The 23,440-nt window shown below is 47.2% G+C and overlaps 1 protein-coding gene across 1 annotated transcript in view; it reads left to right on the top strand.

The window, feature by feature from the left end:
- The window catches only part of P2RX7 (purinergic receptor P2X 7), a 58,813-nt gene that overhangs the window by 16,835 nt on the left and 18,538 nt on the right, over positions 1-23,440 (top strand). The window contains exons 7-9 of the mRNA XM_083151374.1: positions 83-212; positions 2,893-3,032; positions 20,525-20,618. Of these exons, the coding sequence (XP_083007500.1) occupies positions 83-212; positions 2,893-3,032; positions 20,525-20,618 (364 nt within the window). The remainder of the gene's footprint in view (positions 1-82; positions 213-2,892; positions 3,033-20,524; positions 20,619-23,440) is intronic.

Here is a 23,440-nt window from a genome sequence, read left to right as displayed (position 1 = left end):
ACCTTAAATTATATTATCCATACTTTACTATGTATGAAATGATGCTATTATCATCTAATTACTCACCTGATTTCTCCTCCAGAAAAAACATCCTCCCAGAATACAATGTGTCCTGTATATTTAACAAAGCCAGTGCCCCTCATTGCCCCATATTCCGGTTAGGGGACATTCTGAAGGAAGCAGGAGAGAATTTTTCTCAAGTTGCTATTTTGGTAAGGACTACTAATAACTTCAGTTTCTTTTCAAATTCTGTGGATTAAATAGAGTTAATGGAAGATTTTTATTTATGATGGAGTTTCCCACCTAAGTTATCCTCCTCAGTTACAGTATATATCTGGTCAGGCCGCTTGCCCCCCCCAATCTCTTACCTCACATTTGTCACAGGTAGCCCTGCAGATGGTAGAGGAGTGGAGCTAACAGGTGAGTTAATCTGATTGTAAGCAGTAACTGTGCAACAATAGCAGCACCCGACTAAGGGGACAATGTTCTTTAGTGTTGAGGGTTGGGATCATTTGGTCTATTGCATTATGGTAGAAAGTCATTAGGTCGAATCCATTAGGTCGACATGCTAAAAGGTCGACATGACTCTAGGTCGACATGGGAAAAGGTCGACATGATTCTAGGTCGAAAGGTCATTAGTTCGACAGGTCATTAGTTCGACAAGGTCATTAGTTCGACATTGTCTATGTCGACATTCACAAGGTCGACATGGAGTTTTTCACTGTTTTTTTACCTGAATGTCAACACAGTCGACATGGACACAGTTTAAAGTGCACTGCATCCCCTCGCATCGCTCGCTGCGCTCGCTATGCGTAGGGCACTGTGCCTCGCTACGCTCGGCACACTATTTTATTCTCCCACCACGCCCTAGTGGATGGTAGGGCATGAAATACCGCCTGTCGGCACATGTTGGCTCAAAAAACAGTGAAAAACTCCATGTCGACCTTGTGAATGTCGACATAGACAATGTCGAACTAATGACCTTGTCGAACTAATGACCTTTCGAACTAGAATCATGTCGACCTAGAGTCATGTCGACCTTTTAGCATGTCGACCTAATGGATTCGGCCTAATGACTGTCGACCATAATGCAGTAGACCAAATGACCGCATCCCGTTCAAAGGTGTCCATACACTTGTGCTATTTGGGCACTTGTCATCTGATTGAGATGGATCATGCGGATAGGAGCCAGAGATCACAGGACCTGCTCTATAGTTGTATCAAATCCCTCAGGGCTTACTTGAATTGCATACGATACATCATAGGCAAAAGGGCTGCAGTGGACTTTTGCTTAACACCACCCCCCCCCCCCCCCGCCGCCACCATGTGAAAAGTATGTGAATACATCCCTTGCATGCGGCCATAGAGGAGAGAAATCAGTAGTGTATGGGGGGCTATAAAGTGGTGATAAAGCTGTGATAAAGTGGAAGGTCATAACATACTGTACCAGCCAAACAGATGTGTTTACAAAGTGACAGGAGTTTATTGGCTGGTGAATTATCACCTTTCCCTTTATCACAGGTTTATCCCCACTTTATCACTTTACCAGGCTTATTATATCTGCCCCCCTGTGTGAGGAAACCGGAGTACCCCTAATAAACCCACACAAGTACTTGGAGAATATACAAACTCCACACAGTTAGGGCCATGGTGGGAATCGATTCCATGACCTCAGTGCTGTGAGGCAGTAATGTTAACCATTACACCATCCCTACTGCCCCATCTCTATCATCTATATGGACCCTGAGTCTCCGAAACACTGCCATCTGCTGGCAGAGAGTGAAACTACATCTCTTTCTCACACATGCACAAACACAGAAGGTAGCAGGCTAGCTTTCGAAGTCTTGACTTTGCTTGTTAGCCACACCAAAACACTAATTCTAATAATTACTACACTATGGGGCTAATTCACTCTCCCACGCAGAAGCACAAAAATCTCTATCACCCGATCTTCACACTGCTGGACATGCACAACACGCGCAGTGCTCATGAGGGAAAACTCACCCTGGAAGGATGCAAAAGTGGTTTGAGTGAGGTTGGTAGGCATTTATAGGAAAGTGAAGCATCATTTTGTGGGCGTGCTCCGACAGCAGTGATTTCTGCGATTACAGTGCAGAGAATCTACATGATACAGGCCTTGCCCTGACAAGGCAGTAGTGTTAACCACCATGATACCATGTTACCCAAATTAATCTGGAAGGTCAAAATTAACCACTTGCCTGGCGAGGTTACATCAGCTTTGCAACCACACTAGGCTGGGCTTTCTCTGACATGGTCACATTCAACTGATGCGACCAGTCAAACAGTTAACTGTGCAGGAATATAATCTTCCCACAGCTGCCACTCTCAGAGGGACCTCCAAATCCCTCTGCTCTGTGCCTGCCATGCTGCCAATCATTGCTAATCGATCACTCCTACATCACCTCCCACCCCACTGCTTTAGACATTATCAGCCATTGGGGAAATGTGGAAATGCTGGCTTCACATTTACTCTGTACCCCTGGGGGTGGCAGAGAGGAACAGGCGTTGGGAAATTGTTAAGTCCCGATGGTTGCGATGGTCATGATGTTCAGAAGGTGATGTTACTGATATTCCAATGTGCAAAAAAAATGTTTTTAATGAATCAATTTGGATAAGTATTAAAATAAAATTATTCACCTAATTCAATCATGAAAAAACCCTGACAATTTCTGGGTGTTTTTTTGTAAAAAAATATATATTAGCCAGTTATGGGGGTGATGAAATTACCCATGATTACTGATTGTGGGTAATTACTTCCATGGTGTGGAATGGCTATTCAATTATTCCTGATAAGCTGGTGCAAGAAAAAAAAAAGCTACCATGTGCCTGGTCTACATACCTGCTTTTCTTATACGGTTTATTTTTTTCTAGGGAGGTGTTATGGGCATTGAAATAAACTGGAAATGTGATCTTGATCACTGGGTACGCTATGGCTGCCGCCCAAAATATAGTTTCCGGCGTTTGGATGATAAGGTTGTTGATGAGCGCCTGTATCCTGGCCTAAATTTCAGGTAACGAATAAAGTATGTGCCAGGGTTTTATAACTTTCATGTGCGGGTGAGAAATCTCTGGAAACTAAGAATTTCCTGAGGAAATTTGGGCAGAGGCAGGGGTGATTTTTAATTATGTTCTAGCAGATGATTAGAATTGTATCCAAAAGTAGTGAATTAATGCTGCTTTACAAGCCAACCAGAATGAGGGTGAAATGTGTAGTTAAAACGCGTATTTTTGCATACCATAAATGGACTTGGGTCCATCTTTAAGTAAGCCCTTTGATGTACAACTGTGGAAGTGGAATTGGTAAGGAATAGTACAAATATAAAATTCGGTACTTGTGTATTATCTGGGCACCCGATTTTTTCATCGCAGGGCAAAAAATCGCGTTGCATCACATGCAATCATATCGCATGCGATGCGACGCGATTGGACCCAATTTTTAATTGTACAGGCACCCAGATGCCTGATTCCTATGTTAAATGCTCCCCAGACCCGATTTTTTATTGTACACCCACCCTGATGGGTAATTACTATGTTAAATGGACCCCCATTGTTAACGGCACCCCACTATCAATGCCAACCCGAAACACGCGTCCTCCGACCTTTTTATACCCCCACTACCCACGTCGGTGTGGAGTTGATTTTATATAGTGTGGCAAACGCAGCGAGCCACCGAGCCCGAATCGTGGTGAGCGCAGCGTGCCCCGCGAGCGGACGCGGATTCTTTTACATATATTCCGCGTCCCCTCGCCACGCTTCGGGTTCGGTGGCTCGCTGCGCTCACCACACTATATAAAATCAACTCCACGCCGACGTGGATAGTGGGTGTATGAAAAGGTCGGAGGACGTGTACCGCCGCCCCTCGCAGGCTCGCTACGCTCGCCACGCTTCGGGTTGGTGTTGATAGTAGGGTAGCGTCAACAATGGGGGGGCATTTAACATACTCATTACCCATCAGGGTGGGTATACAATTGGGGGGGCATTTAACATGGGAATAAGCCCAAATCGGGCATGATCGCGTTGCATCGCATGCCATTATAATGGCATGCGATGCGACGCGATATTAAAATTGTACAGAGGGGTTTTAAAACCCCTAAAATCGGGTGTCATCGCATCGCATGCCTTAATTAGTGGCATGCAATGCGATATACTGTATCGGGCGCCCAGATAATACACAAGTACCTAAAATTCTAGTTAAACCCAATGTAAGATATTGAGCATTTATTCCATGTAGGAATATATGAGTGTAAGGGGCTGATACACAGCTGAAGGAATGCTTGTTTACACAGAGCTGTTCATCTTGTGTACAGTCTCTGGCCATGCACTGAATGGGCACAAGCAAGTATGGAAAATGTCCTGAGACAGGGCCTGATTAAAGGTTCCAGGTGCCCTAGGCTAATGCACATGTACTGTAGCACCCCCCCCCCCCCCCACACACACACACACACACACACACACACCCCACCCCTGGTACGTGTCTAGGCACTCGCCATTCATACTGTGCTCATGTGTGTGTAAAGCAGGCTTGCCTACCCTCTCGGAATGGCCAGGAGCCTCCCGAAAATCAGGTCCTTCTCCCGGCCCCCCGGGAGGGTGGGCAAGTCTCCCGCTTTTTGGTGATTGCCCCCGCTCCCCCCTTGCCCGCTGGTTTAAGTACTTTAAAATCGCGGGTCCGCAGGTAGGGGGCGGGGCTTAAATGACCCGCCCCCTCTCCACTGGCCGCGAATCACAGCGGTTTCCTGCATGGGGGCGGGGCCAAGTGATGTCAGCCTTGCCCCCGCCCCCTGATGTGTTGCCCCTCCGGGCTTCTCCCGGAGAGGTGAGATCCAAAGTAGGCAAGTATGGTGTAAAAAAAAAAAGGTGAAAAAACTGGCATGTAGGATCTAATTCTTGTTCCATGTGAGGGAGGCTTTGGCTTTAAGCTGCCCAACTGGCCCTGTAGCACAGTGTACATAAAGTAATGGTTCCATAAATAAGTTACATTGGCACAGCCATCTGGCAGTCACCTTAAAAACTTTACCCTCCACAGTACATTGGGATGGGTGATAAGCTGAGCAGCAAGGAATAAATTAGCACTTAGGCCTGGAGGTATCAAGCTTCAAAAATTGATAAAGTGGAGAGTGATAAACAACCAGCCAATGTTGTGATAAACAACCAGCCATCCTCCCTGTCATTTTTCAAACCCAGCCTGTAACATGACAGTTAGGAGCTGATTGGCTGGCTGTTTATCATTCTCCATTTTGGAGATGTAGAACAAGGCGTACTCATAAAGGTTTAGTAAAGGCATGTGCCTAGAAATGGAAATATATTATTAGAACCTAGTATGTGATAGGTGCAATTAGTTACTGTTACGCTTTACGCGACTATTAGCAAACCAGACTCATATACTGTACTATACATGCAACGGTGGGCAAATCTTCAGGTGCACACATCTCTGCATGTGTGCAAAGTACACTATTCTTCTGTGCATGATATATATCAGTATTGTGCCTGAATAAAGCCAGATACACACCTATACAATCCATGATGATTCTATATTAGGTAAATGGGCAATTGTAAGGGGGTGCGTGTATGCATGTCTGAGGCAGGAGCGTTAGCTATATAACAGCTTGAAATGCTCCTGCCATAGCCAGGATCCGGTGGTCGAATCTTATGTGCTGTGTAATATTTGTCAGGATGGGATGCAGTCAATTTGCCGGCGGTCGGGATCCCGGCGGTCGGAATCCCAATACTGGAATCCCGACCGCCGAAATCAGGAAACTTTCTCCCTCCGTGGGTGTCCACGACACCCATAGAGGGAGAATAAAATAGCGTGCCGAGCGTAGCGAGGCACCGGGCCCGCTGCGTGGCGAGCGCAGCGAGCCCGCAAGGGGGGGGCGCTCCACGTCCCCCCCATGTCGGGATTTCGGCGGTTGGGATACCAGTGTCGGGATTCCGACCGTCGGGATTCCGACCGCCAGCATTACGTATCGGATCCGTCAGGATGACCTCCTGATCCCATAGAAGCCCGCACTGAGATATTTCTAGCACAGTGCTTACAAGGCTCGCAGGTGGCTGATAGGAAGTCAAGCTGCGAACTATGCACTCGGATCGGGAGTGATTACTTCATCATTTGAGGGATCAGAGTTCTGCATTAGCCCCTAAAGGCTGGATTCAATTAGGTGTTATATTGGGGTTTTTTTGCTCCATGTTTTAACCCCTGTTGCTATTCTGCGCATGCTAACCCGCCAGACATGCGAGAGCCCTGAAACTGCTATCACTAGCGATTGCAGCTTCAGAGCCTGGGGCGACAGAGGGGTATGTATCATTAGGTCTCCAGCATGTTGGTCGACGCAAGCATTAGGTCGACACAAGCATTAGGTCTACAATCAAGAGGTCGACCTTGGGTTTTTCACATTTTTTTGTCCCGAATTTTGACACAGTCGACATGGACACTGAAACATAGCACCGTGTCCCCTTGCATGGCTCGCTACGCTCGGCACCCTATTTTATTCTCTCACCACGCCCTAATGAAATACCGCCTGTCGGCACATGTCGGTTCAAAGAAAATGTGAAAAACCCCATGTCAATCTTTTGACTGTCAACCTTCCCTATGTCGACCTAATGCTTGTGTCGACCTAATGACCCTGTCGACCTAACCCATGTCGACCTACAGTCATGTCAACCATCAACCTTCCTGCATGTCGACCAAAATGCATGTCAGCCTAATGGTGTCGACCTAATCACTGTTAACCCAATGCTTATAGACCTAATGACCACATCCCGGGCAGAGCATGGAATCGATGGACTGTTATGTGGGTGTTGCATTTTGTGGGAGTGGTCAAGACAACACATCCCTGTCTAGGCTGCTTGGGGAGAGGGCCACGGCTGTGCGACATCACATGCAGCCTCTGCAACCCGAAACATGGCAGACCGGTGCCTAGCTTCACAGCTAGGCTGCGCAGACAGGGGCAGCCGATAATGTACACATGATTCTCTATGAAGCACTCACACCTTAGCGATGTGCCTGCAGAATTTTACATGTAAACGGGGAGGGACCCGTGAGCAGGGAAGCCGTGTCCGGTGCTGGACGCCTCCCCGCGCAGCATAGCGCCGGCAGTTGCAGCTTTTCAAAGCTTTGCAAAATTGCATTATGTCCTTAACCAGGTATTAGGGCTTATTTATTGCAATTGTATTGAAGTGCAGAATTTGTAATAAACTACTCAGTTGTTTTCATTGTCTGACTTCCACAAGATTGTTGCTGTGAGCCAGGCAAATTTCACTCTTCAGTGCAATATTAGTTCTCTACAATGTTCCTCTAGTGAACTATGGAAACTTTACTTGGTGTACAGTAAGTCAAATATTGACAGATATGGTGAAGGCTCTGATGGAAAAAGATTAGAGACAAGTACAATATATATACTCTAGAGTGGATTTATACAGTTTTCATACCAAGGCCACTTGTTTACATGGTATGTACAGTGTGTGCACTTTTTTTTTTTTTTTTTTAAAGAAATTTTTATTGGGTTTTTTCAAGTCAAAAATACAAAGCAGACAAAACCAATAATAAATTTGACATGGTGTAAACAGATTTAGTGCGTTTTGGTTTTTGAAGAGACGTCCATATATCAACTCAGGAGAGCTATAGAGAAGCTATAACGAAGGACAAATGGACTATGAGGGTGTATGCATAGTGGAGGGAGAGGAGTAGGGGGAAGGAAAGGGGGGTAAGGGAGGGAGGGGGGGGGGGGCGGGGCTGGGATGGCAGGCAGATTTAGATGCGGGGTTGGGGTGATATACAAGCAGTAGTCAGATATGCGTCAAAGGGGCCTCGGATTGGAAAAAGGAGGTCCATGGGGACCAAGCTTTTATGAAGGAGGGAGTGGAGTCGTTTAAAAATGCTGTGATTTTCTCAATTTTGTATGTGGACCAGACAGCATTGACCAAGATAGGTTTGGAGGGTGGGAGGGGGCTTTTCCAGTTTTTGGCTATTAGACATTTGGCTGTATTTAGGATATGGTTAATTAGCTTTTGAGAAGCAGGTTGGATGTGTGGGATTGGTCTCATCAACAGGGAGAAAGAAGGTGAGGAGGGCATCTGGATGTTGAGAATCTCTTTGATTAATTCATGGGTTTCCAGCCAAAAGGGCTGGATAATTGGGCAACTCCACCATATATGCAGATGATTGCCTTCTTGAGCACACGATCTCCAACATTGAGAGGGAGTAGAGGGGTAAATGGAGTGGAGCTTGGTCGGTACCAGGTACCAACGGTAGTAAATTTTGTATGCGTTTTCTTTTATACGCGTTGAAATAGAGCTTTTTGCAATGGCTAATCTGATATCAGACCAGTTTTTTGCGCTGAGTTCCTCTCCCATGTCTGATTCCCATGCAACTTCATGTTTCTCTTTCTGCGGCTGATTGAAAGTGTTAAGGATCTGGTAGATGGTTGATATCAATTTTTTCGTGATTTGGGGTTGTCTGCATAAAGATTCAAGGGGGGATCTTTTGAGGGATGGGGAGGCCTGAGGAATAGATTTGTAAAAGTGGCGGATTTGCAGATATTGGTAGAAGCTAGAGTTTGGAATCGAGTATTTGGATCTGAGGGATTCGAATTCAGGGAATAGTGGTGTGGGGGCGATGTCAATGGGAAAAATAATGTTATGACTCGTCCAGGTTTTAAACTCGTCTTTGTTGGTCCCCGGAGGGAAAGCAGGGTTGTTCCATAGAGGAGTGAGCGAAGGGTGGTATGATCGCAGTTTGTATAGTTTAGTGGAAAGGTCCCATATTTTAAGTGAGTGGCGGGTCGTTGGGAGAAGGGATGACATCTTGGGACGGGCCGATGACGGGATCCAAAGGAGAGTGTAAAGAGAGTAATGTGCGATGGAGGATGCTTCAATGAGGGTCCAAATTCTTTGTGAAGGGGGGGCGTGCCAGAGTATTGCAGGGGCAATATGTACGGCTCTATAATATTTGGTGAGGTCGGGGAGACCTAGACCTCCTGTAGTGTGATGTTTTTGTAAGAGGCGAAGTTTGACTCTGGGTTTTCTGCCCGCCCAGACAAAGGTGCTAATGTCTCTTTGGAGGTGTTTCAGAATTGTAGTAGGGATATGAATGGGGAGAGTTTGCCAGAGGTATAGCAGGCGTGGTAAGATCATCATCTTGATCGCCGCCATCCGGCCCACCCAGGATATAAACTGTGGGCTCCAGGTGGCAAGGTCAGATCTGATGGATGCCAACATTCTAGGGACGTTCGCCGCGTAAAGATCTGCGTATGATTTGGTTAGATAGGTTCCCAGGTATTTGATTTTGTGCGTTTGCCAACGGAGCGGAAATTTAGATTGGAGGGAGGCAAGGTCGGGTGGAGCAATGTTGATATCAAGGGCCTCTGATTTTGATGTGTTAATTTTATAGTTGGAGAATGAGCTGTATGAATGGATTTCGGAGAAGAGAGATGTCAGTGACGGAAGTGGATTAGTAAGGGTGAGTATGACGTCGTCTGCGTAGAGGGCTATTTTGTGTTTTGCGGAGCCTATGTCGATGCCATAAATATTCGGATTGATGCGTATACGGGAGGCCAGGGGTTCCATGATTAGGGCAAAAAGGAGGGGGGAAAGTGGACAGCCCTGGCGAGTGCCGTTTTTAATTTCGAACTGGGGAGATTTAAGGCCGTTAACTAGTACCGAGGCTGATGGGTTGTTGTAAAGAGCTAAAATACCGTTTAGAAACGGACCGGTGAATCCCATGTGTGTCAGGGTGCTATGAATAAAAGGCCACGCCACCCTGTCAAAAGCCTTTTCGGCGTCGAGGGCCACAACCAGGGCTGGATCTGCCCGCTTATTGGCCACGTGAATAAGATCGATAAGGCGTCTGGTATTGTCAGGTGCTTGGCGGTTGGGTATGAAACCCACTTGATCTGGGTGGACTAGTGTATGGAGGTGGGGAGCAAGGCGGTTAGCAAGAACTTTGGCATATAACTTTAGATCGGAGTTGAGCAGGGAAATGGGACGATAATTTCCCATCTCTGTGGGGTCTCTGTCGGGTTTGGGGATAACTATTATGTTAGCCCTGGTTGTGGCTGAGTCTATGGAATGGCCTTGAAGAAGCGAGTTGAAAAGGAGCGTGAGCATTGGGGCGAGGGGTTGGGCCATTTTTTTGTAGTAGAGGTTTGAAAACCCGTCGGGCCCAGGAGCTGCTGAACGTCGCAGGGTTTTAATGGTCGCCAGGATTTCGTCGGGGGTGATCGGGGTATTTAAAGCTTCTATTTGGGACGGGGTCAGTTTAGGGAGTTGACAAGATGAGAGGTAATTGTCTAGGGCTTCTGAGTTGGTTGCAATAGTGGATTCAGAGGATGCAAGGTTGTAGAGGTTTTCATAGAAGGTGCGGAATTGAGTGGCCATGGTATTGGAGTTATACGTGACAGTGCCATCTATACATTTTAGGGATATAATCCTGTTTTTGGTACGTTTGGCCCTAAGTTGGTTAGCTAATAGTGCATCTGCTTTGTTGGATTTTTCATAGAATTTTTGCTTTGCCCATAGTAGTGCTTGAGTGGCTTTGGATGAGAGGAGTTGGTTTAATTGGCCTTTTGTCGTTAGGAGTTCCATATATTTGTGATGAGTTGGGTGGAGTTGGTGGTCATGTGTAAGGGAAGTAAGGGTGATTTCTAGCTCTTGGATGCGTTCGCGTGTAGCTTTATTGTGTGCACTTGTCAGGCTTATCAGTTTGCCCCTCATTGTGGCCTTATGAGCTTCCCAAAGAATGGAGGGGGGGATGTCTGGGGTATTATTTAAAGAATAAAAATCTGCGATAAATAGGTTTAATTCTTGGAGGATATCTGGCTTGAGAAGCAGGGAGTCGTTAATACGCCATTGCTTTAGAGGAGGGTGGAGAGTAGATCGGACATTTAGCTCAATAGCCAGGTGGTCTGACCAGGATACTGGAATCGTATTGGCATCTATCAAGTTTTGTGATGAGAGGGGATCTGCAAAAATATAATCGATTCGAGTGTGGAGGTTGTGGGGGGGGGAAAAGTGGGTATACCCCGGAGCTGTGGGATATAAGACTCTCCAAGAGTCGTAAAGGTTGTGTCTAGCTAGGTGTGTGAGGAGGCGTTTAGAAAGCCTGGCGTGATTGGGTAGAGATGAATTTGACTGGGATCTATCTAGATGAGGTTGGATGGTAGCATTAAAGTCGCCCCCAATGAAGGTGGGGCAGGGGGGGAATTGTGCTAGCCGCGCGAAGAAGGTGGCATACAGGGAGCTTTGTTGTGTATTGGGGGCGTAGACAGAAGCGAGAATAATAGGAGATTGGTTGAATGTACCTGAGAGTATGATGAATCTACCCTTGGGGTCTGAGAAAGTATTCTCAATGCTTAATGGGAGGTCGCGGTGAATTAGAATGGCAGTGCCTCTGCGTTTGGCGGACATTGAGGAGTAAAAGACATGTGGGAATTTCCTGGAGGATATTGACGGATGAGGTGGTTTGAGGTGGGTTTCCTGGAGCATAATAATATCAGGATTGCGTCTATTCATGAATTGGATGGCCATGGCTCTTTTTGTGGGTGAGTTGAGGCCGTTTACATTCAGGGATAAGATTTTAAGCGTCATGGGGGATCAAATTGGAGGAAAGCGAGTAAATTGGGAGGATATGTGCCCGCGCTCCCAGCCCCGCCCGGGACAGGAGATGGGGAGGGAGGGATGGGTTGAAGTGAGAGGGTAAGTATAAGAGGGGATAGGCGAGGTCTCCCAAAAGGCGGGAGGGACTCAATGTTTGAGGGGACAGTGTCGACGAGACAGTGACCCTGAGGGGGGGCGATATGCCAGCCGAGTAGTAGCTGGGGGTATAGGAGAAGCATGTGCATGTGGGGCAGTGGGGAGGGTGGGGAGAAGCATCAATACAGAAGCTGAGGTTTGAGGAGATGCTCATACGGTGGAGGTGCGAGAGAGGGGCTGCATGAGGTTGGACACCCAAGGGTTGAAGGGGGAGGGGGAAGGAAGGGGGGGCGAAAGTGGATAGAAGGTGAGAGAGGTCATAACATCAGGTGATATAATGTTTGAAAGCATTACGTTAGCTAAAAGCAGTTTTTGCCTAACAGTACCTGGTGAGCTAGAGGCACATCTATTGTGAAAACAGAGTAGAAGAGAGTTTAGAAACCTAAAGAGGTGCTTTACCAGTTATCCAAGGTGTTGCCCCCATTGGGAGATGGGAACAAGACCCGGGACATTAAAGAGATTGCATGAAGCCATGAACGATTAGTCAATATTCTATACATAAAGTTTAGGAGTAGAGGTAAAGGTAACACAATTCACCGCCTGAGCGAGAACAAGTATTAGGCTTGGCTATGGTGACTGACGAGAGATATTTGATATCTGTATCTCAGTATAAAGTAGTGGTGTGACCGGTTATTAGAAGTGGAGGGAAATAGAGACTCAGAGTAGTAGAAGAGAAGGAAATACTTTCTACCTAACAAAAAGAACTTATTCAGGTCAAGTTAGTATAGGAACAATGTACAGGAGCATTCACATGACATATATTTAAAAATTGAGGCAACTAGAAACAGTTATCTCTAATTTAAGTAATAATACGGTCTATGTTATCAGAGGAATTATGAAACGATAATCCAAACATTTTGAACTGTGTAACTAAAGAGAATGCAGATACTTAGCGTAGTATAGCGAATGAACAAGGTAGATAGTGGTAGTCGGGTAGTAAATCACGTTGTTTAGACAGTCAGGTTTTTGTCCATTCTGGAGAGGGGGCTGAGGGGTTAGATCGATTCTGTGAGGTTTGTGGTTGGAGAGAATTTGGAACAGAATCAATGATACCAAACTTTAGGAGCAGGTCGAAGCCTTGTTGAGGTGTCTTTATGACATAGGAGTTACCGTCCTTCATAACTAGCAGCTGAAACGGAAAGCCCCATCTGTATCTGATGGAGTGGTTCCTGAGGGCTTTGGTAATGTTGATTAGGTCTCTTCTTTTCTTTAGGGTGACCGGAGAGAGATCCTGAAAGATTTGAATCTGGGATTCTGCATAGGTGATTGAGGGAGATCCTCGGGTTGCTGCCATAATGCGCTCTTTGGTGGTGTAATAGTGAAACCTCAAGATGATGTCTCTGGGGGGCTGTGAGGGTTGAGGTTTGGGTCTCAAGGCGCGGTGGGCTCGATCTAGTAGCAGCTCCGGTTTAGGAACACTAGGAATTAGTTGTGCGAAGAGATTTTCTAGATAAGAGTGCAGGTCTTCATTTGAAACCGTTTCAGGAACATTGCGGATCCTGATGTTGTTTCTTCTGTTCCTGTTTTCGATGTCCTCCAGTTGTTCTTTGAAGGAGTCGAATTCGGATTTGATATCTGAGATCTCTTGTTCTACGACGGTTTGATAGGTACATACTTCATCCATTTTTTGTTCTAAGGCGTCGGTGCGGGAGCCTAGGTCAGCTAGCTCCGATTTGAATTCGGCCAGGACCGTTCTCATTTCTTCTTGAATTGTTTTTGTGACAATTTGGACTATGTCCTTTGCAGAGAGCGCCATGTCGGTACCTGGAGTATCTTCGGAGTCGGATGTCTGTTCAGATACTGGAGAATGTTTGGCAAGGGAGCCAGATTTTTCCCAGACTCGCAGAATGTTTGATTTCGAATTGTTAGAGGATTTACGGCCTTTTTGAGACATAGTGTAGCCGTAGGGGGAGAGAAAGGCCGTTACGGGGTCTGAGAGCCAAGATCGTGTGGCGGGGGGACAGGTAGGGTGTCTTGTCTGGAGGATTTCGAGTTTAGTGAGAGGTTAGTGCTATGCGTTGAGCATCTCCGAGTGGGGAGTCTCCCCTCCCAAGCGCCTCTGGATTATGGGAGTTGCATGGTTCACTTGGTGTCTGGGTCGTAAGTGTGGTTATCCAGTGCTTGATAGGGAGGTTCAAGATTTGCTTGGTTGATCTTCTAGGCACAGAGGGTTCAGTTAAGAGCGAGAGGAGTCGGAGAATGGGGGTAACATGTGGGAGGAAGGTCGACGGACCTAAACCTCTAGGTGGCCAGGAGTCAGCTCCGCACTAGGGGAAAAAGTCAGTGGTTGGTGTTGATTCCCCTTTTTATATATAGCTGACCCTGTGGTAGTTAAATTCTCCTGGAGGCACTTAATACCTCTCTGGGATGCAGCTCAGCGAGATGGCAGCTACCAGATTGAGTGGCTTGGGGTGGAGTGGGGCTGTAGAGTGATTGGCTTGGTAGGGACAGAGATAGGCGGTTCAGCTGGCTTAGGGCCCAGGGGGGATCGTTGGGTGAGAGAGGAGCCCTCCGATAAAGGGGCTCTGCAGCCCTATGTCTGTGCGAGGGAGTTTTCTGGGATCCACAGAGCTTTTGAATGGTGGATAGTGTCTGCCCAGGAGCCTCTTTGTTAGAATTAGGCGCCTCCGGTGCCCCCCGGCCGAACTCAGATCTCTCACCTGGGTGTTGTGTGGATCGGCGGCCTCACTCCCGGAGTCACGGTGTGCGGCGATCCGGTCGCGGCTGGTCAGCTCCTTTCTGAGGGTGCTGGCTGTCCCAGGAGTCACCAGGCATCCAGGTCTCTGTGCGGAGATCTTTCTTATAGGCGCTGGGGGACCCAGCAACCTCCGGGCGTCCAAGCACCCGTGCGGAGAACCGGCGGGGTATATTGGGTGCGTCGGCGGGTGAGAGGGCGGGTGAGGCGCCGCGTCGCTCTCCGGCTGCAGGTTCTAAGATGGCGGGCGGGGCTGTCGGGAGCTACTATCCCCGAGAGTCGCAGCCCGCAGGAAGGGCACCAGTCCCCTCCCCGGCTCTGCCACTGCACGCGGGGGCTCTCAGGGGGTCTCCGGTATGTGAGGGGAAGCAGCAATCAGCCGTGGGAACGGCGAGGAGTGTGTCCTCGGTGAACGGAGAGACGGAGCCCCGGGGAGATGCGCTCTGCTTCTCAGCGCGCCTTCTGTGTTGGCGGCCGCTGCTTCTGGACGGTGAGCTGTTCTTGGTTTCTCTCCTGCAGCGCCCTCTTCGCTTCTCCGTCCCCCCGTCGGTCGGGTGCCCCAGCCTCACCTCGTCGATGTCTTAGTCGCCGCTGGTCGGGTCAGATGATGGGCGTCCGCGCGGTGCCGTCGTCAGCTCCGAAACTGAGGCCCCGGCTTCTGAGGTACACCAGGCCGCAACCTGCAGGAAGGCAGGAGGCCCTCCCCGGCTCTGCAACCGGTGTCCTAGTGCTGTCCGGTGGATAGGTAGGGCGAATCTGGCTTTCTATTGAGGGAATGGAGGGTATAAAGCATGCAAACTTCGTGGGTTCAGACGGAGCTCTCTGAAAGCACGTCTGCTCGTTATGGCTGCTAGGCCACGCCCCCAGTGTGTGCACTTTTAATGGATTACTAGTCTTTTTAACACTGACTGATTATTTTGATAGAGGTGCTAAAAATGTTTGCATTATCACAAAACATATTAACCAAATTTTCATATCAGGAGCCAAATGTAATAGGGTATGAGATCAGAAAGAGAGATTTGGGAAGAGATTTCCTATTTATTTAAAGTGGTAATCAATTACATGGCAAATTCATCCTGGATTTGCAGTGTAAATGATTGCCGCTTTAAATAAATAGGAAAACTCTCCCCAAATTTCTCACTTTCTGATTCTCACATCCTATTACATTTTACCCCAGGTCCCATTGACATCCTGGGAGATCCAGGTATGAGGTGAGGGAAGAGAGGGGGGGGGGGGGGGGGGTCTGGCTCCGCCTACTACCCTGAATGTGGGAGAGTTGCCTACTATCCTGCAGCCGGTATAACACTCTCAAATTTGAGAGTCTCCCAGAAATACAAGGAGAGAGCCTATTACACACACATACTGTATGTGTATAGTCACACAACCACTGCCACTTGACGATAGATAGCTTCCACATCCATCCCATGAATTGTCTTGTAAAGTTATCATCAGCAGTCCCTGCCAATAAAGTTGATTCTATTCTATTCTATCATGAATTATAGCAGGGTTGCCAACTTTTACAATCTCCTCTCCGGGAGAACCCCAGAGAGGAGACTGTCAGCATCACTTCTGGGGGCGGGGCCTGATGGAGACATTTAATTTAACGCTACAAGGTACATGAGGGGGGAAGGGGCCAGCCTGAATCCGGGAGGGTTGCCCCCCTTTCCAGGGGAACCGGGAGGCGGACCCGATTTTCGGGATCCTCCCGGCCATTCCGGGAGGGTTGGCAACCCTGAATGATAGGGCGAGATTTATTGTGTTTACCTTTTTTCCGAAAATGCGATTTTTGCACAAATCGCCCTGTATTGCCGTTTTTTAAAATCGCATTTTTTTCCAGAAATCGAATATTTGATGAGGTGTGTATTCCGGCATGAAAAGTGCGAGAAAGTGCGATGTAGGGCGATTTTCAGGATGGAAAGTGCGATTTTTTTTAGTCATGAAAAGGTGCGATTGTTTTAAAAAGTGCGATTTTGTGATTGTGAAAAAAAAAAAAAAAAATTGGCGTGAGGTCCCCCCTCCTGTACATAACCAGCCCCGGGCTCATTGAGCCGGACCTGGTTCCAAAAATACGGGGGACAAAAAGCGTAGGGGTTCCCCGTATTTCAGAAACCAGCCCCGGACTCTTGGACCGGTCCTGGTTCCAAAAATACGGGGGACAAAAAATCTGGGGGTCCCCCGTATTTTGAAACCAGCACCGGGCTCCAACAGCCCGCAGTGTCATGCCACAGCCGGGGGACACTTTTTACACAAGGTCCCCCGGCCATACCATGAGCACCGTGGCTGGTCAGCCATGGACGGGGTACCTGGAGGAGTGGGGACCCCCCCAATAAAGGGGTCCCCCCCAGGCTTCACCCGTCCAGGGCTGAAGCCCGGGGCTGTCACCGGCGTCCCTGGCCATTGGACGCCGGCCTGATAGTGTTAAATTCACATTCCTAACATTGCTTAATACAGGAGAACTACAAGTGCCAGCAGACCTCCCCCGCATGCTGGGACTTGTAGAACCACAAGTCCCAGCATGCGGGGCATTAATGGGCCCGCTGGGACCTGTAGTCCACCTGTAAAAAGAATGTTAAAATAAAACACACACACAGAAAAGTAAAACTTTATTACACACACATCCACACACCTCACTTTTACACCGCTATACATACCGATCCAGGATCCAGCGCTGGTCTCTCTGCAGCAGAGCCGGACAGCCCGCACTGACAGCGGGCTGTACCGGCTTCCTCCGATGCAGCTAACAGCTTCTGTCGCGCTGTCCCAGCGCGACACAGGCTGAGAGCGTCTCCGGCTTATGCGTCTCCATGGAGACGCATAGCTCAGCCAATCAGGCTGTCAGTGAGGGCTGTCCGGCTCTGCTGCAGAGAGACCAGCGCTGGATCCTTTATCGGTATGTATAGCGGTGTAAAAGTGAGGTGTGTGGATGTGTGTGTAATAAAGTTTTACTTTTCTGTGTGTGTTTTATTTTAACATTCTTTTTACAGGTGGACTACAGGTCCCAGCGAGCCCATTAATGCCCCTCATGCTGGGACTTGTGGTTCTCCAAGTCCCAGCATGCGGGGGAGGTCTGCTGGCACTTGTAATTCTCCTGTATTAAGCAATGTTAGGAATGTGAATTTAACACTATCAGGTCGGCGTCCAATGGCCAGGGACGCCGGTGACAGCCCCGGGCTTCAGCCCTGGACGGGTGAAGCCTGGGGGGGGGACACCTTTATTGGGGGGGTCCCCACTCCTCCAGGTACCCCGTCCATGGCTGACCAGCCACGGTGCTCATGGTACGGCCGGGGGACCTTGTGTAAAGAGTGTCCCCCGGCTGTGGCATTACACTGCGGGCTGTTGGAGCCCGGTGCTGGTTTCAAAATACGGGGGACCCCCAGATTTTTTTGTCCCCCGTATTTTTGGAACCAGGACCGGTCCAAGAGTCCGGGGCTGGTTTCTGAAATACGGGGGACCCCTACGCTTTTTGTCCCCCGTATTTTTGGAACCAGGTCCGGCTCAATGAGCCCGGGGCTGGTTATGTACAGGAGGGGGGACCTCACGCCATTTTTTTTTATTACTTTTACACATATTTTACAAAAGAACCATACACAGATCACAATGATCTGTGCATGGTTCTGACAAAATTGCCATGTCAGGATCAGGTCTTTTTTTTTTGGAACTTTAGACCATTTTTTTTGGCGATTTCCAAATTCGCATCTCATTAAAAATGCGATTTGTATCTTTTTCAATGGGGAAAACATCTGGATGCGAATTCCGGAGTTAAAAAAAATCGCACTTTCAGAAAGTGCTATTTCGCGGCAAAAAGTGCGATTTATGCCGCAAATCGCCACCCATTAAAAAATCGATTTGGGGAAAAAAAATGAAAAAACGGCCGTTTTTGCAGGAAAAATCTCCCAAAACCCAACATCGATCTCTAATAAATGTCACCCCTAGTCTCTGTTACACTCTTGTGGCCATTTTAGGAATTTATGATGGTCACTAAGGGCGGGATTCTCTAATAACCCCCGCAGCACATCGCTATGCATTAACATATGCGATTATTAACACAAATGCGATGGCCGGCGATGTGCTGTGGGTTTCCCCTCCCTCCCTGAACCCTTACACAGCTGTGACCGGGCATCACAGCAGGAGGCTGCCCAGACACAGTCGAGGGAGGGCATCGTGGATCTGCGGGGGGCGCGCGGGGCGGCGGGGGACACAAAAGGAAGCCCATAGGCTCAGGGCCGGATTAACAATGGGGCTGATGGAGCTACAGCTCCAGGCCCATTCTCCAAATAGGCCCATTCTGTAGCTGAGGGCCAGAGCTTTCTAACGAGCCCAGCCCCGTGTCGGTAGCCCCCCGGGAACCGGAGATACCGACAGGCAAACCTGGAACGTTTTCCCCTTAGGATAACATGGGACCAGCTAATTCCGACCTACACCCGGTTCCAACGGCTGCCAGTTCCCCCTCCGGCATCACAGAAGCTTGAGGTTGATCTCAGTCTAACCCAAATCGCTGGGCCTTCAATCTGATACATGGTCCATATGGGTTCATTGGTTCTAGAGATATTGCGGGTTAACCAATTTTTTTTCATTTCTGAAATGTAATTTCATGGCTGTTCATGTTGTTTGAGGACAGATTTCTCTGGAACCAAATGTCCCATTTTCACGGGACCAAAATCATTTGAAGCCTACATGTAAATCGGTCAGTTGGTTCCGAAGATGTAGCTGGTTGTTTAAAGGGGGGCGGGGGTTGTTTTCTCTCCCCCTCACACAAAAAAATGCAGGGACTAGGCTGGTGTAAAACGGTCCAGTCCGGGAATGTCCCTGCATGATCTTGGGGCCATATTCCCGGGTAATTCCCTGCATTTTCTGGTGTGAAAGGGGTATTATTTCAAATAGCCGGGACATGCAGCCGTGCTCTGAATACAGCCAGGCAGCCCCCTGCTCTCTGCCCAGCTGTCAATGGCTGTCATTTCTGCCCGGCGGCGGCTACCCCCCAGTTACCGCAAGCATGTATTCCCCCTTGGCAATGAGCATGTAATCCCACGTGGCAATGAGCATGGAACCCCTGGCAATAAGCATGGAACCCCTGGCAATGAACATTTTGGTAAGCAACACTTAAGTAGCATCATTTTTCATAGGCATTATGGTGTTTGGCATAATACGTAATGGAGAATATGGTGTTTGGCTTAACATGTAATGGGCATTATGGTGTCAATTTTTAATGCGCGCCTTCAGCGCGCAATGCCCCTATTTATGAAGCATATTGTGCATTATTGCTCAATCTATTTGGTATAATAATGTGTATTTTGGCTCAATCCATGTGGCAAAATGTGTATTTTGCCTTAATCTGTGTGCCATAGTGTGAATTTTGGCTCAGTCAGTGTGAATTTTGGCTCATTCCATGTGTAAGAGGCAAGTACAGTATAAGGAGGTTACTATTGTGTTGCATGATTTGTATAAGGGGTATATGGTGTGGTAAATTTAGGTGACCACATAAAAGGTGCTGAAATGTTGTCTACCAAGTTTCGGCTTTCAGTATTTTTTTTATGACTGGAATGCTGCCTCACCCTGCAAGTATCTTAGGACATCGGCGTGATGCGGGTGCACCTTTGGAGGGCACCCGCCAATATATCTCCCTGCATTTATCTTATGCCAGCCCCCTGTCTTTTCTAGGCATATATAATTAGTTGAAAGTATTTACACAAATACAGACACACCCATGAGCAGACCACCCAAACAGAACACTGGTCACGCCCCCCACATTATTAGGTGCTGGCCACAACCCCTATTATTGTGCATAATAGGCCATTGATAATTTTCAGCTCCAGGCCCATTTAGACCTTAATCTGGCTCTGCATAGGCTTCTATGGGGTTACGCCATATAGAGAACTGGCGTAACCCCCCCCCCGCAGCGAAACCACAGCAGTGGGGCTTTGCTGCATATGAAAATGCGGTAAAACACAGAAAACTGATTTTTTTTTTTTTACGGCATTTTTAGTTTGGAGAATCTCGCCCTAAATCATTTACACACAGTGTTGTCAATAATTGTCACTAGATGTGCTTTACTGTCTACAGATTTGCCAGATACTACAAGACCCAGAATCAGAATGAACTGAGGACACTGATAAAGGCTTATGGGATACGATTTGACATACAAGTCTATGGAACAGTAAGAATTTAATTTCTTAAAAATAATAATAGTGCTATAAGCAACCAGATGTCGTTCATCATATTTACTGTGAAACATGCTTAATAAAACCTATAGAACAGTGCAATCACATTCCATAAATGATAAAACTTTTCAAGTCATCAAGATGATGTTTCCCACTCATATTAAGGCACATGAGTTGACTAAAGAACTAGGGCCTGATTCGGACTTGGAATGTAGATTTTCACGTAAGGTGACAATTTTCAGCCACTGCCCATGTATCAAAATCCTTAACAAGTCACAAGAGGCAGGCGACCTTGAGTGGGAGAACTGACTGAGCTGCACAGACTCTGGAATGTAATGGGAATTCCTGGGCGGTTACTGGGAGGTGGCTAAACAGGCGCACAAGGATCTAGTGTCTGGTGGGTGTGTTATGGGAGGTCACTGGAGAGGTTTCAGAGATATATGAAGCAGTGAAAGGAGTGGGAGAAGTGGGCCAGTGGAAAAGTTGTCCATTGCAACCAATCAGCTTTGCGGTAGCATTTATCAAGTACATTTTATATAATTCAAGTTAGAAGCTAACTAATTGCTTCTCCTCTAGTACACTCCTCCACTCTTTTCACTGCTCCATACATCTATCAATCAGTTGTATTGGAGTCTTTACGCTGATAAAGATTCCACAACTAGAATGTGGCTTGTGCAAGTCCCTATTGATAGCTGCAGACCCACAATTGTACACCAGGGGAAGGGCTTATACTAACCGTAGTATAAAGTATCAGAAGCAATTACATTAATGCGGTCTCAGCAGCACATGACTCAGAATCAGCTCCTATACCACGTCAGACAGAAAGTGTATGTGCAATTCACTCATATTCCTGAATGAACACAGTTGATAACTTCAGATCTCATTATTTATAGACGGCAACATACGCAGGGGTGGATTGGCAAAAGAAGCCACAGGGATGATTCCCGGAGGGTCGATGCACCTATTGAACCTCCTGTGACCTTAAGACGGTGTAGTGTGAATGACTGGTGGTGTGGCTGTATTAGGGGCTAGAAATGGGCTGTATGTAACTGTGCCCATCCCAATCCGCCCCTGCAGGCCTGTGTTAGTAGTTAATGCTAGAGTTTCAATGTATAAAATATAGTACTTTAATGAAGTGTCATATACATAAGAGTTTGTCTCTGTCTGGACAATGTTATTTATAAATACTAAACTTCAAATTGACCATGTAAAATACAATTAAAAACAGAGGAAAATAAAAAAAATAACATGACAGTATTATATTTTATTACATACTAACGTCTGTTGTTTTCGCTGGATATGCTTTCCTGTCTGTGTTGATGAAAGCCTTTCTGCCGTTTCATCTTGGATCCCATCTCACCACCTCAAACTGAATATTTCCAAAACAGCAGTTTAGCAGTTCTTCCAACACACCCATGAGGTGGCTGCTCAATGTCATGTTTTTTTTTGTGTAATGTCGCCAGTAGCCATACCCCCAGCTTGTTCACATCAATTCCCTCCAGTTTCAAAACATAAAATAAAGAGAAAAACACTGTAAATGTGTAAAAATGATTGTTGAAATTGGAGGGATCAGTGACAAGTCTTCTTAATCATTTGAAAAATACAACAAATTAAAATGAATAAAACACTGTAAAAGAGTATTTCAGGAGGGTGGAGGGGGGACTCGGGGTACCTCATTTGGCAGCCTTCACCCACTCGGTTTTTATGAGGTACATAATTGATTGGATGACAGGGACAGATTATTATACCCATAAGACACTAGATTCGGAAATGTTTCCCCAGATGTCTACAGCGGCACTTCTGCATGTTCCAAGGTCGGCCTTACCCCCCTTGGCAATGCAGAACATACTATTTGCTGACACATATCTGGTTTGGCGGGCTATAAACAAGAGACTGGGCCGTAGAAATGAAGTGTCGAGATATGCCACTTTCTGGGGGAATCCCAATTTCCTTCCGGGAACACTCAACACCACATACCTTGGGTAGGCTAGCAAGGGACTCTCAGCTATTCGAGACGTGTTTGACCCGGGGGGACAGATAATGACCTTCCAGGACCTGGTTGCTAAGTACTCCATTGACAATAAAGATTTCTTTATGTATTTGCAGATTAGACATTATATACAGACTATGCCCTCGCCTATGATAGCAGTAGGGGTTCAGGACCCTTTGCACGTGGTTTTCGTATTAAGTTCCACTGGCCCATACCGCCTTAGATACATATACCCGAGTCTGTTGCCATCGGACCCTAAAATAAAATGGGAAGGAGTAGCAACTCAATGGAGATCTGACATACCATCAGTGGTTGCCCAGGACACTCTGACTAAACACCTAGAAAAGACCATGAAAATCTTAGTCAGCTATGCTACAGGAGGTACACTTAAAAACCCTTCACAGAGCTTACATGACCCAGGCACAACGCAAACATTTCATCCCAGGGGAACTGGGCTTGTGCTTGAAATGCAGGAGCTCATAGTCCAATTTTTTCCATAGTATGTGGGAATGTAGTAAGATACGAAAGTTCTGAGATAAGGTCATGGGACTAATAAATAAAGTATGCGGACTAAAACAGGTGAAAGATCCACTGGCTATGCTGCTGGCAAACTTTAGTAATTGGAACTTGGAGGGCAAGAAGACAATATTGTACCCATTTTTGACAATGACGGTAACAGTGGCCAAAAAAGTGGTGCTGCGATCATGGACTTCGCCTAAAGCACCAATGTTGTCATCGGTCAAGGTGGAACTTAATAATCTGTTATTTTTTGATAGAAGGGCCACGTTGCCAGACATAGAAAATGGAGTGCGACGCTTCCATAGGAAA

The sequence above is a fragment of the Crinia signifera genome, chromosome 1, assembly GCF_055691185.1.
Source record: "Crinia signifera chromosome 1, ASM5569118v1, whole genome shotgun sequence".
NCBI lineage: Eukaryota > Metazoa > Chordata > Amphibia > Anura > Myobatrachidae > Crinia > Crinia signifera.
Note: the sequence above shows the minus strand (reverse complement) of the source record. Positions and strands in the feature narration are given on the sequence as shown.